This window comes from Helianthus annuus, chromosome 11 (genome assembly GCF_002127325.2).
Source record: "Helianthus annuus cultivar XRQ/B chromosome 11, HanXRQr2.0-SUNRISE, whole genome shotgun sequence".
NCBI classification, from domain to species: Eukaryota; Viridiplantae; Streptophyta; class Magnoliopsida; order Asterales; family Asteraceae; genus Helianthus; species Helianthus annuus.
Window position 1 is genome coordinate 18,208,941 of NC_035443.2, and position 14,526 is coordinate 18,223,466.

Genomic DNA, 14,526 nt, shown 5'->3' on the forward strand with positions numbered 1-14,526 from the left:
CTCCTTCCGTTTGTAAGGGAACAACTTTGCAAGTTGTTTGGATATTTTTTTATCAATCCATATTTGATGTATTTTAATTAAACATTATTTATGACATAATTTCTTTACGATGGTGATATACGAAATAATAAAATAAACTAAAAAACTATTTTATTAGCAGAATCTTTGAGAAATTCTGATATTTTTTCTTAGGTAATAAGAAATCCGTGAGAATTAATTAAAAATATAATAGATAAGTATCAAGAGTCCCTAAAAGACAATGTGGTGGTAACATTTCTCCCCTCTGTCCATGAGGTGAAGGGTTTTAATCTTGCAATGTGTAAATATAGAAGTATTTAGGAGTAGTTTAGTTTGCCTATAGAAAAAGATTAAGGATCAAGATTGTATTAGCCCTACTTAGAGCAAGAAAAAGAAGGCCTATTTAAAGCAACACAAAGAAGGGTAACAAAAGGTAAAGAATAATAAGCATGGCCTTGGTAAACATACTACATATGAATCCTGGAGATGGGGAATTAAGCTATTCCAATAACTCCTTGCTTCAGGTTTGAGTAACACCACAACGTTTGCATACATTTAACAATGGTTCTCATCTTCTTTGTTCTTATTTTCTCTTTAGGAAACCGCGATACGGAATGCTGTACCAATTTTAAAGCATTCAATCAAGGGTATAGCTAGTTATGGTGTCTTCAAAGATTGTATCACCGTTGCAGATTTAGGATGCTCATCTGGCACAAATACGTTGTTGGTTGTGTCTAATATCATTGATATAGTGCATGAGGTGTGCCAAGAAAATAACCGTGGAGTACCTCAATTTCAAGTTTGTTTAAATGACCTCTTTGGTAATGATTTTAATACTATTTTCAAATCATTACCTGACTTTTATGCAAATCTTAAGAAGAACAAAGGAGAAGCTTTTGGCCCTTGTTTCGTTTCGGCTGTTCCAGGTTCCTTCTACAGCAGACTATTCCCAAACAAAAGTTTGCACCTTGTCCACTGCGCTACTAGTAATCATTGGCTTTCTCAGGTACATATAATATTAATATTCAACTAGATCTTTAGTTCTCTTACGATATATAATTATACCTTAAAGTGCTTGCACTAAAATATTGAGATATAAATTATAGTCCATATAACATGTTATAGATGCCTCAAGGAGTAGAAAATAATGGATCAAATATATACATGGCGAAAACTAGTCCTCCAAATGTATACCAAGCATATGGAAAACAATTTCACACTGATTTCACAAAATTTTTACGAATGCGGTCTGAGGAAGTAGTACATGGTGGAAGCATGGTTTTAACAATTCTTAGTCGAAGTTTAGTTGATCCAGCTTCTGATGATAGTTGTGCATCCATTGACCTACTCAGGCAATCACTTATCGACATGGTCAAAGAGGTATATATATGTGGTTCTTTTGTATCCGATTTCGAACTCAAATTATAGAAGATTATTTTGGTCAAAAGTTCTAGTTAATCTGCTTTGCTTACATGACTAACGAATTAAGCTTAACTGACAAGACAGGGATTGGTTAAAGGAGAAGATATTAACTCATTCAATATCCCATTGTATTTTCCATGTGAGGATGAAGTTAGGAACATTATTGAATCTGAGGGATCATTTTCCATTGAAAACTTGAATGTTTTTAAAGTCAATTGGGACCCACATGACACGGATTACACAAACATGAATGATTCTAATGAGCTCAGCCAAGTCCATGGGAAAAACACATCAAAAGTGCTTAGAGTGGCTCTTGAACCATTGTTGGTTTCACATTTCGGAAATTCCATCATTCATGTGTTATTTAAGAAGTATGAGAAACATGTGGCCGACCATCTCTCAAAGAAGAAAACAAGACACTTTTTCTTAACCATTTCATTGACCAAAAAATGAATGGTTCATGTGTTCAAAATAAACTTTAGTGGTTTTTTGTAATGATACTAGTGGGAAGGCCCGCGCGTTGCCGCGGGTATTTATGATTTTTTGCCGTACGTTGCCCAACGAGTTCACATAGTTTATTTTTTAAATCATTTTCTTTTTTTTACACAAAGATAAAGTAAAATAAATAAGGGGCTAGTGGTTTGGGTCATGAGCACACCCTTAGGGTAGTGGTTTTGGATAGTGGATTAGAGATGAGTTACGTGGCACTAATGTAGAGGGTAATGAGGGTCATTAGTCATTACCACACCTTATAGCCTAATAGTGTATATGTTTTTTTATTACATAACTATACACATTTCTTAAATTTACATTTAATATTTCGAGTAAATGACATATTCATTTACCCTATTTCTTTTTCCAGCTAACAGGCCAAATGCCCTAAATCCATATACACAAAAAGAAAAAAAAAACATTTGGGCAAACATGGGCTAAAATCTTAACTTAATTCAATCACTTTTATTCTTCAACACCTCATGAGCATGCTCTTCTAGTTTATAGGCATGTTTGACCCGAATCACAACTTCACCGAATAGCAAGCGGTCCGGAGTGACTGCACAGAAGCCACTTTGTATACTAAAAAAAATACATGAACCCATCAGATATCTTTTATAACAAAATCATAGAAAATAAAATTAATTCAACCCAAATAACAAAAAGTTATACTTGGAAAAATGGCAATTGGTTTTCTCCCGCTCCGGATGAGTTCAAATTTAACATGATCTCCTTTCTTTAAGCCATTTGCAATACAGAATTCGTTCAATCCTGTATGAATGTAGTAGAATCTGCCCAAATGGTTGCTTATGTTATAGTCCACGCGCCTTCATTTTTCATATCTTTTAGGATCAATTCTCCATTAGTTAATCCATTTTGTAAAGCTAATTCCTTCGGAATATACTACATAAAAAGATAGCGGTTATTTCCACAAGAAGTTCAACAACAAAATGATATCAAAAAAATATTACCAAGCGAACTTGTGAGTTAGAAGATCCCCGCAAAGTGCGAACAAAGTTAGGAGTTTTCACCTTTCTAGACTCATTGGTGCCAAGATCTAATGCATACAATACACAAAACTTGATTAATATGGTATATTTCTCAACAAAGACCAGAAAACATAAAAAGTTTTATGATGATAACTGATAAGATATACTATAAAATATTGCAAATACAAAATCTCATTCAACAGTAATAATCATTATTTAAGAAATCTACACTTCCTAGATCTCTTTTGTTTGTTTTCAAACTAAGCACAATGGGTTTTGATAAAAATACATGACATATAAAGTTCCATTTTGGGTCATTTTTTAAGAGTATTGTAATCATAATATTCATTCAAGAGATCTGCACTTCCTTGCAAGCAAAGTCGCGAGGTGAACAAAAAAACATACCTTGTTGGTTGGAAATATGAACACCTATGGTAGTGGAGGCCGTGAGGTGATCTTGATGCAGAGTTCTGACCATCGCAACGACAATAACAGCAAAGCATCAAACTGACGACCTCAATTTTAGGTTTGGCATCTGGTCTGAAATGGGGTTTTTTCAGATTAAGGTGTTTTTTTGGGAAAACTGAACTCATACACAACGCTTGCAAGCATCAATTTGTAAAAACAATTCAATAGGGATTTTTATTACCTGAGTATGCGTCCACTGGTCAAGCACCGGAGCCGCCGTCTAATCTTGAATCGTGACATCGATGATGATTGATGACGATCGATACACACCGTCGTCATTAGCCGCCACCAGATCTTATTCCTCCATGCAGGCGCTCTCTCTTTACTCTTCCGGTTTCTTAGAATGGCTAATTCATGCAACGTTTAAAGCTACTCCAAATCTACATTAATGTTTATCATGAAAATAGATTTCTTAGCTATTAATAGGGTTTATACTCGATAGGAGGTTCTTTTGGATTTTCGACTAAAGAACAGAACAATGGCGAATTCAAAATATTTTGTGAAAATCGTAAACAAAAGGAGGTTCTTTTGGACTTCTGACTAAAGAACAGAACAATGGCGAATTTAAAATATTTTTTGAAAATCGTAAACAAAAGGAGGTTCTTTTGGATTTTAGACTAAAGCACAGAACAATGGCGAATTCAAAAAATTTTGCGACAGTCGTAAACAAGTCATTTAAAGAGTAGAATGCAGAAACCTCATTTTTTAAGTGGGTTTGTGATAAAAATTATACAGGTTAAATGAAGAGGTTAGTTAAAAGAAAAATACTTCTGTTTACATTAATGTTCTTAATGTGAGTGGGTTCAGGTCCACCGCAGACCAAGTTCTGATCTAGGACTATATCAGTCGCGAACCATCATGTTCCGATGAGGTCTATATGTTGTTGTTGTGTATTTTCGGGTTCAGTCTACTCCTAAAACCGTAATTGTTCGTAGTACCGTTTTCCACAACCGGCAGACTTGCTTCGGTTTGGTTAGTACAGTCGGTTTAACAGTTTATAACACCCCTAGGATTAATTGAATAAGACCTCTTAAATCATTTAAGCCAAAAAAAAAACGTTATTATGAGTAATATAGAACAGATATGTACCTGCATCTTAGCTTCATCCCATTTCATCCCAACTCCCTTACCCCACACATCCCCATCTATTTCAACCTAAAAACATGACAAAAAGACATAAGCATTGCAAATGAGAGAGGAAAAAAAACATAAGTGAGCATATAAACAATATATCAAATAAGTACCTGTGTATATAGTTCATTGTTCACACCCATACCAATTGAAACTTGAGGCTGAGGTTGAAAAGTCATGCGCAAACCCTCAATCGTGCACTGAAAATGTAAAATATGATCAATCAATAACCGAATACCCTTTACAATTGTGGACAATAGAATTATAGAACAATGTGACTGATATTTTTCAAGCTATCTAACTTTAATAATCAAATTTAGCACACCCTATCTTCAAAAAAAAGTGTTTTGTAATGCTATAGAAAATGAAAGATACAATAGTGCTATACATATAAACTCCATATTCAAATTAAGCAAGTAACAATCTGACAACTAAATATAAACAACTATCAACTAAATAATTCAAAAAAGAAAGAAAAACAAATAAAGAAATAAAGAAGAGACTTCAATTTACCATCTTTTCCATTGCCTAGTAGTTTTATTCCTCAAACAGATGCAATGATTCCCCAACTGCATATAACACCAATCAACTCGTAAACAAACCAATATCATTACAAACAATTTATATGTGTTCCTTCAATATATCACCGTAACAAGAAAGCAAGAAGGTTCCTTCCATCACCTAACGATTCACAACAAATAAAGATCTGAATGTGGGTTAATTTACCAACAATATTTGAAAATAGGAACGTATCTCCAGGATTTCTTACATACCCATCAAGAATATCACTTCAGAATGACTAATCTCAACAAGAATCATTAAACAAGTGACTAAAAAGACAAATACAAGAGCCCTTTAAAACACTTACTGACTGAGACATTTCATCAAACACTTACCGGACGTGAAAGTGCCGATGGGTTCTTCCTAGCCGAAGAAGCTACATCAATCAAGTACCAAGTTTGGGCGTTTGGCACTATGGGTACACAAACGAACAAACAATCGATCAATCGAGAACGCAGTTTACCGTCAGGATTCAGGAAGATTTGGCGTCTGTCGGTTCGTAGAATATTCCAATCAATCAATCACGGTGGTTTCACACACACAGCATGGCAGGTGAGACTTGTTAAACGTTGAAAGTTGAAGCTTGAAACCGGGAATATCCAATCAATCACCTTCAACCCACCACCTCCACCGTCACAATTAAAATCACCTTCAACCCATTCTCTGTTGGGGAAAGTACTGAAATAATAACAGATAGGAGCCGATGAGACGAAGTTTATGAATTGTTAGGGTTTTGATCCGTTAGGGGAAGGAAGAGACGAGATATTTAATGCATGACTTGATTGTGAGGCGGTGAAGGAGACCATCACTCAGTCGAAGGCTATGAATGGGTTGACAATACATTTATGATAGGGAATCAAATTCTCCATTTATGATGGGTAAAATTACTATATTGCCCTTTTAGTGTCTTAAAAAATTGTTCCACTTTCTATTCTATATGCTTAGATTTATTTGTACATACTGATTCAAAACTTTTACATATGGCAAAATTACGTTTGTGTACATCACTTCTCCTTTTTATCATAGTATAGATATGATTCTCGTCATTGTATACATCATGAACCATCTATATATGAAGGATTGAAGGTACTGTTAATTTGGCTAAAAGAATATCCACTCACTTGCAACATTTTGAAACCAATTTTGGTAAGTCTATATATAATATCGTATTTTAACATGCTAAAAGATATTGTTTTATTCAAATATGATAGTCAGACACTTTGACCTTCACAGTTTATGCAAATGTTTACTAAATATTTGTAAGTAAGGTCCCATCAAAATATTTAACAAAATTTATGACTTATGGGTAATTATGGAAAATGGTGTATGAATGTAATAGAGCAAAAGTACCCGGAAATTCTAAGATATATATGCATTCTCATGTTCATCCATCCACTTTCTTTAACGCATAGAGTTGTGTTGAGATATCGGGATTCATCTCCATCGCCAATTATATATACCGGTATTCGTGGCTGTCCCCGAGAATCCTTAAAACATTTTGGCCTGGGGCGAATAGAAAATACGGCCCTTATTGGGTCACTTTTAAAAGGGTTTAAACCTTAAATAGGTTTAATTTAGACCATTGGTCCAATGTTAACTAGATTTAAACTTTACTAATGGGTATTGATAAGTAAAAGAGTAACGGACTTAATTTAGAACAGGTTTTAATGTTTAATGGACTTAAAATAAAAAAAAAATGTTAATGGGTTAAAGTCTTTAATAAATAAAAAATCTTCGCTATCGGGGAGACCCTGGGCTGTCGCTCACCCAGCCCTCCCTTAAAGTTGGGCATGCATGCATCACACACAAAACACAAAAACGTAGCAATGAAGCAGTTTACCTAGGCAAATCCCCAAGTAGATCTCTTGTGAGACCGCCATAGCTCTACAATGCTTCTATAAATGTCCTCCACAACATTTGGGATTTTTTACAAAAAAAAAATAAAGATATAAACTACCACAAGTTACAAATAATCACACAACAAGCTACGGATCTAAGCTACCACTTAACTACGGGTCCTCTCATACATATATAGAACCCCTTAACACCTTTTGCCCGAAGTCCCAACAAAAACAAACTTCCAAATCCCACTGTATTCATGGATAACATCTATCAGCTGACCGATTGCAAACAACTGGTCATATATACCTTTGAATTTCCGACCAAATTTCGCAACAGAGGTTGTACCCTTGACCATTTGACTGGGAGTGTTCAAGATCGACTATCTCGATGATTTTGGACGCATTCAGTGAAGGTGTCGTTGTAAGCCAATTGAAGATGTCGATTATCTCAGCCTCGGCTTCCTCTGAAAGTGAAGCTTGTAGTATAACAATGGCTTTCTAATCAGCCGAGACCCATGTGGTATAGAGAGGGTTAGGGATAGTCTTGTCACCAGCTTGAGTTATTTTGGGTGTCAAAATAGAAGAAGAACCATCGATATGTGCTAACTAGTTTTTTGGATTTCAGGCCTTTAATCGGAAAAGAAAAAAAAAAGAAACACAACAGGAATTTGAGTAAACGTACTCCACAATTTTCTTTAATAAAAACAAAACCACATAACAAAATCTTTATCAAATAACAGCCCTAAACATCAGCCAAATACTAATGACCCATGCAAAAGTTGCACAAAAAATACTCCTAAAAAGAAGTAAACATAACCTATGATTTTGACCCACCTCTTTAACACTTTGATATAAAATAAACATGACTAATTTAAACTCCTTCTCCTACAAGTTTGGGGCTAAAAAATGACCTGTATCCAAAACACAACCTATGAACCCATGACCTATGACCCGTGAACAACTCAATTAACCCAACACTCACCCTTGTAATTATTGTTTGTTAATGTTATTCTTTCGTGCAACGTTCTCGTCAAAACATGCCTTCGTCTTGACCCATACTGACCCTTTCCAGACACTCAGCCTTCACCTCAGTCACGTCCAAAGTCTTCCCTCTACTCGACCTATCCCAGACACCCAACCTTCACTCGGTCATGTCTAAAGTCGTCACTAAACTTTATTCCGATACCCTTCTTCCACCACTTTAGAAATCAAGGCCACTTACTATCCTTTACCATTTTCTTTCACCTGCCAAACGAACCTAATCCAAAGCCACTTGTTGTGTATTAAGGAAAATGACTAACTCAAGATGATCAAAGAGAAAATCAAGTCCATCACATTAATCAGTCAAAACCGTTTGAGTGATTGTCTCCCACATTATAGCCTTGCATATATTTGTAATTTAAATGTATTCCATAGAATTAGTTTTCTCTTCTTGTATTTATATGTCTTATTGTAATAGACAAAGCATGGTTGATCAATTTCTTATATGGTATCAGAGCACTTATCTCCACCGAGAAGCTCTTGATCTTGCAACCATCATTTCTTTAGCCAACACTCCTAAACAAGTCTACCACTAGCAATGACTTCTCCTCCATTCTCACTTCAACATCCTGACCCTTCTCTTCTTCCGTAGATTTCAAAATCTCCTTTCTTCTTTCTATGTTCAAGTAATATCTCTTACAATCACAATATTACTCCTCTCCACCACACACGACAATAACCATCAGAATAGAATACCTAACGCTACCTTCACCCTCGTTGTCACCATAACTGTCTGTTCTCCTCAAACTCCACCACCCTCTGTCACCTACAATCCATTTTCCATCCATATGTTTCTCAAAAAAAAAAACAAAAACAAAACAAAACAAAAGAAAGGTTTAAAAAAAACCATCGACCTACATCACCGTTACACATGGTTACATCTTCAAACACAACTTCTCCGTCAATATGAGTTAGGTTTTGCAAAACCTATAATCATATCACTGCCGCAACCATCATTCTATCTTTTATGTTTTATTGCATTCACCCTATAAAAAAAACAACAAAATATATCTTTTTTTGCTTCATCTACTTCATCTCCGTTTACATCTTCAACTTCATCAACTTCGTCTCTTTCTTAAATACCACACTCATCCATTGTTAACCAAGATTGGACTTATCCTACGGTCATCCATCTTGTGGGAGCATATTAAGGAAAATAACTAACTCAAGATGATCAAAGAGAAAATCAAGTCCATCACATTAATTAGTCAAAACCGTTTGAGTGATTGTCTCCCACATTATAGCCTTGCATATATTTGTAATTTAAATGTATTCCTTAGAATTAGTTTTCTCTTCTTGTATTTATATGTCTTATTGTAATAAACAAAGCATGGTTGATCAATTTCTTATACTGTGAATCATTTGTGCTCGTTTTTTCCACATACCAGTAGACTCTGATTATCACCCGAACAAGTCGATTCCTTCTCTTTCATCCTGGCTAAGCACCGCTATTGGATTAATACAACCACATCCCTTTAATTTTTGTACCCATAACCTGATTTGAGCGTAGTAACAACCTCTCGTTACGACTTAAATCAGTGGAAACTACCTATTTTCCTCCCCTTTGATCACTAATAACAACCACTTATCGCTGATATTCATCACTTATCATTGTCTTCATCTCAAACGGTATTTCCCCACAACAACGGTTGGCCCAAAATACCTTACCATTTCCATCTTCTATTGTTACTCCTCTCTCAATTGTGACCCCATCCCCCTTCTCATGCATGCCCTCCGCCGACCGACATACCTGACTACATTCTACAGTGTCTATCTCCGATCTTCAAACCTACTTACCACAATATGAGCCCTAGGCTTTAATACCAAATGTTGGATTTCAGGCCTTTGATCAGGAATGAAAAACAAAGAAACCCAAAAAGAATTTGAGTAAGCCGACTCGACACTTCTTTAATTAAACCAAAGCTGTAAGACAAAAACTCTATCAAATAACAACCCTAAACATCAACTAAATACTACTGACCCATGCACAAGTTGCATGCGGAAAGCTTCTAAAAACAAATAAACATAACCTATGATTATGACCCACATATTATAACTTTGAAACAAAATAAACGTGACTAGTTTAACAGAGCTTTCCATTTCCATTTTAGAAATAGAGTTTTATCAATTTTACCTCTTTTGAATTCATTCGATAAGAGAAAACTGGATGGAGTATCATACTAGACTCTTGGTGCTTGTTTTAGTCCATACAAAGCTTTATTTAGCTTGTAGACATAATCAGGATGAAACGTGTCTTCAAATCCAGGTGGTTGACACACATAGACCTCTTATTGGATTTTTTTCATAGAGAAAAGCACACTTTATGTCCATCTTATACACCTTCGTGTTGTGGTTGACAGCAAAGGCCAAGAAGAGTCTTATTGCTTCCAACCTTGCTACATGAGTAAAGGTTTCATCATAGTCAATTCCTTCTTCTTGTCTGTACCATTGAATCACAAGCCTGGCTTTGTTTTTATTAGCAGTGCCCTTTCATCTGTTTTATTTTTTGAGACCCATTTTGTACCAATTGGATACGGGTCCTTTGGTAATCGTACAAGTTCCCATACTTGTTTCTTTTAACTGAAGAAGCTCTTCTTGCACAGTTTCTACCCAATTGTTGTCTTTTAATGCCACTTGGTATTTGACAGGTTGGATTAAAGATAGGAAACCAGCAAATAGGCAGACATTTGTGTTAGCTTCTTGTTAGCACACCTGCATTGATATCTCCTATAACTTGTTCTTATGGATGAGATCTGTGGAAGATAGTGTTTCCAGTATATGGAATAATGGAATTTTGTGGTGAAGGGCAAAGTTGGAAATTTTCTAATGAAACCTTTGTTGCCATTGTGGTATGGTCAACAAAGGTTTGAAATGGTGGTGGTGGTGGGATTGGCCCAAGTGCGGAATTAGATGTAGATGATAGATTAGTGGTTTGACCACACACATCATCAGTGGTTTGGGGTTGACTTTGGTTAACAATGGTTCCAGTTTTTGTCGACTCACTGTTGTTTTGTGCAATTGAACTTTGTGGATCAGAATAAACTTTATATTGAAATGGCATTTCAATGTCAACTCTGTAATCCTATTGTACTGCATTTGATTTACCTATATCAACCTTAACCTTTGTAGTTACTTCTTCAAAATTTAATTTATCAAGATCAAAATGTTCCACTAAATTTTAGAGATTTTAAAGGATGATAATTCAATTTTACATTCAAAGTTTCTTCTATAGTCATGGTCCTTGTGTTAAAACACTTTATAGGCCTTAGTTGTAGAAGAATATCCCAATAAATATCCACAATCCACTTTAGCTGTAAATTTTGAAATATAATTTTTAAGATTCAATATATAACATGGACAACCAAAGATTTTAAAGAATTATATTAATGTTGTTATTTTGAAAAGAATTTCATAGGCAGTCTTTTGATGCCTGGGGTTTATTAAGACCCTGTTTTGAACATAGCATGCAGTATTCACGGCCTCTACCTAAAAGGGCAATGGAAGATCAGAATCTGCAAGCATAGTTCTTGCAGCCTCAATATGGGTTATGTTTTTTTTTTCTTTCAAACAACCCCATTTTGTTTTAGTGTTCTTGGAATATTGAATTGTATCACTATTCCTTTTGACACACAGAAATCATCAAGTTCTTGATTTCTGAACTCAGACCCATTGTCACTCATGAGAGACTTTACAGATAGATCATATTGTTTTTCGACATTTGTGATAAAACTCTTTTAAAATACCTGTAGTCTCATCTTTTGAGTGTAAGAAATAAGTCCATGTAAACCTAGAAAAATCATCAACTATCACTAAGCAATATCTCTTTTTTCTCAAGCTCATGATTTTGAATGTGACAACTCGAACTTTAGACATGCTTTGATGTAACGTTACGTGCTCATGAGAACTGAATTATATGATTTTAAATGAATAATTGTTTACGTGTGTTGTGTATGTATGAATGTTATGTGTTGCACGAGCCCAAACTACACAAACCGGCCACACAAAGCCCTTTGGGCCACTCCTTGTGCACGCGGACCATTAGACAACCAAGTGGGCTCGGCCCACTCCCCACTCGCAACACAAAACCGAGTTAGGGGTTTTGTTTTACCATTTTTGCAAATCACAAACACACACAAACCCTAGAAGCTTTGCTCTCTCTCTCTCTCGGCTTGTTGAGGAACCGACGGCACAAGGCCATCCGACCACCCTCTTGTTCGGATCACATCTCGTTACTTGTAATCGGTTAGTATATTATCTATGATTATGTGTTTTATGCTTAGGTGATGCCATGATAAATCGGATTGTATGATTTAGTATTCGGTTGGTATGAGTTATTTGATTGTGCTCTTGTTAATCGGTTTCTGTGAATGATGATCATGTTTTCATACGAAATAGGTTGCATGAGTGATTTGTTAATTGGTCCGGATTGATGTTTGTAATCGGCTGAGATGATTCTGTTTGTACATGCGAATTAGGGTGCATGCTAGGATGGTGTTATGATTAGGATTCGGTTTAGTGTTGGTTGATAATCCGATTATTGATTTGATACGGTTATGAATTTGCTAAATGATGAAGGTTTGAAGACATTATGAATATGATTGAATGTTGTACAATCCTTGTTTGATCTGATTTCCGAAACTGCCTAAGTGTTTGCTGAAATCACGGAGTTTAATTGACTAGAATTATGGAAACCAGTTACACAGCCAGTTGCGACTCAGATTGCGGGTCGAAACCTCCCCGTCTCGACTCGAAACCACAAACAGCACCAGCCGAAACCACGGTTGCGAGTCCCGTTGCGACTCGTAACCAGACCATGATGAACCGAGATCTCCATTGCGACTCGCAACCAGCTGTTGCGACTCGTAATCTCCGGTTGCGACTCGAGATCTCCGTTGCGACTCGAGACCACCCTTTACACGCACACTGTTGGGCCTTCACTGTCACGGGCCCAATCTATTGAGCCCAACGATTTGAATTGTGGACTGTTTATTAATGGACTTGTATGTGTTTGCTATTTGGGCCGATTGAGAATCTGGATTGTTTTGTTATTGGGCTGCTTATGTCATTGGGCCGGGTATGAATGGACTTAGAACAATTGGATCCTCACATGCTATGTCTTATCTGTTTACGTGCGTACATGTTTGCCATGACTATACGTGATTACTATATACGTGCTATATACGAACCTGACTCGTATAATAACCATGATAGGACGTGAGTGATCATTTACTTGCTACTTGTACTTTCTGTGTATCTGCCGAGCAAACCAAGGTGAGTTCACACAGCCAAGGCATGGGATTCCCGGGTTGGGAATTGGGTTGGATATGATGAAATGGAATGATTACTCGTACTTACGCATATACCAGACTATAGACCATCGTCCTCAGGTTAGTCAGGACACGTTACGTAAAGCCTACGTAACCCAGATCTTTTGCCATATGTCTCCCGGGTCGGGAAGGACACGTTACGTAAAGCCTACGTAACCCAATACCCTCCACTGGCTTCCAGATCGGAAGGCCACGCTGCGTAAAGCCTACGTAGCCCCCACGCGTACCACTGTCCTCGGGGAAGGGCACGTCACGTAAAGCCTACGTGACCCTGTACGTTTTCCTGTTCTCGGTAAAGAAGAACACATGGTCGGAAGTTAGTCTAGTAAGTACCGTTAATGAGAAGCCCTCATTAACCAGGATGAACATGGGAAGCCCCCACCTTTATTACACACTAGTATGGGAAGCCCCCACTAGCTATACTTATGCATTACTTTATGAACTTACTTTCTGTGAACTCGCTCAACTAGTTTGTTGATTATTTGCTGCATGCCTTGCAGGACCTTAGGTATACTTGGGAGCTTGCACAGGGAAGGAGCAGGTCGTTGTGGGCAGATGGATCGTTAATGATGTCGAACTCATAACTCGTTTTGAATTTACTTTACTATGCTTCCGCTACTTAAAACAGTATTTGGTTTTGAAACATCAATCATGTCATGGTGACTTACGTTAATTACTTTTATTATTATTAAATGCTATGTTTGATATGATTGATGGCTTGATCCTGGTCAGTCACGCTCCCAAGCGGTGGTATTCCGCGGGTGGATTTTGGGGGTGTGACAGATTGGTATCAGAGCCATTGGTTATAGAGAACTTGGTTTTAATATGGGAAAACGTTTTATTAAAACCGGACTATAACCAGTACAGTGCTCTCAACGATCCACAACGACGCTTCGCTCCACGTGCAAGACTCGACATCCTAGGTAATAAGGTTTATGTTTATTGCCTGTTTGCTAGAACTGCTTAGAACTTTGCTCGCATTACGCTTAGATACACGTGCTTTGATTTCATGAGAACACCTATATGCCTACGCTTTTCTGTCATCGCCCTACTCGCGAACCATTCTTACGTATGCTACTTGTTACTATGAAGATCATGTCTGGACGAATCAACATGACACAAGCCCAGCTAGAGGCTCTCGTTCAAGCTCAAGTTGCTGCGGCAGTTGCAGCAGCTCAAGCAGGTAGTATATCCTGCAGTATAGGCACACACTAGGATCTTTAGATCCTACATTAA

The 14,526-nt window shown here is 36.8% G+C and overlaps 1 protein-coding gene and 1 long non-coding RNA gene across 5 annotated transcripts; one reads left to right on the forward strand and one right to left on the reverse strand.

Moving 5' to 3' along the window:
- The first annotated feature begins 343 nt into the window (after positions 1-343).
- Positions 344-6,182, forward strand: LOC110889844 (benzoate carboxyl methyltransferase). The gene is made up of 5 exons (XM_022137412.2): positions 344-542; positions 617-1,024; positions 1,144-1,398; positions 1,525-1,940; positions 6,114-6,182. The coding sequence occupies exons 1-4, from the start codon at positions 468-470 to the stop codon at positions 1,891-1,893; spliced, it is 1,107 nt and encodes a 368-aa protein (XP_021993104.1). The 5' UTR covers positions 344-467; the 3' UTR covers positions 1,894-1,940; positions 6,114-6,182.
- On the reverse strand, positions 2,246-5,919 carry LOC110889845. 4 transcript variants are annotated; one of them, XR_002564000.2, is made up of 9 exons: positions 5,168-5,907; positions 5,034-5,089; positions 4,634-4,720; positions 4,479-4,544; positions 3,571-3,769; positions 3,327-3,461; positions 2,904-2,989; positions 2,605-2,835; positions 2,246-2,514 (listed from the first exon to the last, which is right to left on the reverse strand). It is a non-coding gene; the product is annotated as an uncharacterized LOC110889845 (long non-coding RNA). The 4 variants fall into 4 exon arrangements; XR_002563999.2 differs by having other exon boundaries at positions 5,417-5,906; XR_002564001.2 differs by having other exon boundaries at positions 5,389-5,906.
- Positions 6,183-14,526: the final 8,344 nt, after the last annotated feature.

What these genes read in the sequence shown, in the direction of transcription:
- LOC110889844 (XM_022137412.2), top strand. Translation starts at nt 468, where the DNA reads ATGGCCTTGGTAAACATACTACATATGAATCCTGGAGATGGGGAATTA. An exon ending in CCAATAACTCCTTGCTTCAG is followed by an intron (nt 543 to 616) that starts GTTTGAGTAACA and finishes TTTTCTCTTTAG; the next exon opens with GAAACCGCGATACGGAATGC. An exon ending in TTATCGACATGGTCAAAGAG is followed by an intron (nt 1,399 to 1,524) that starts GTATATATATGT and finishes CTGACAAGACAG; the next exon opens with GGATTGGTTAAAGGAGAAGA.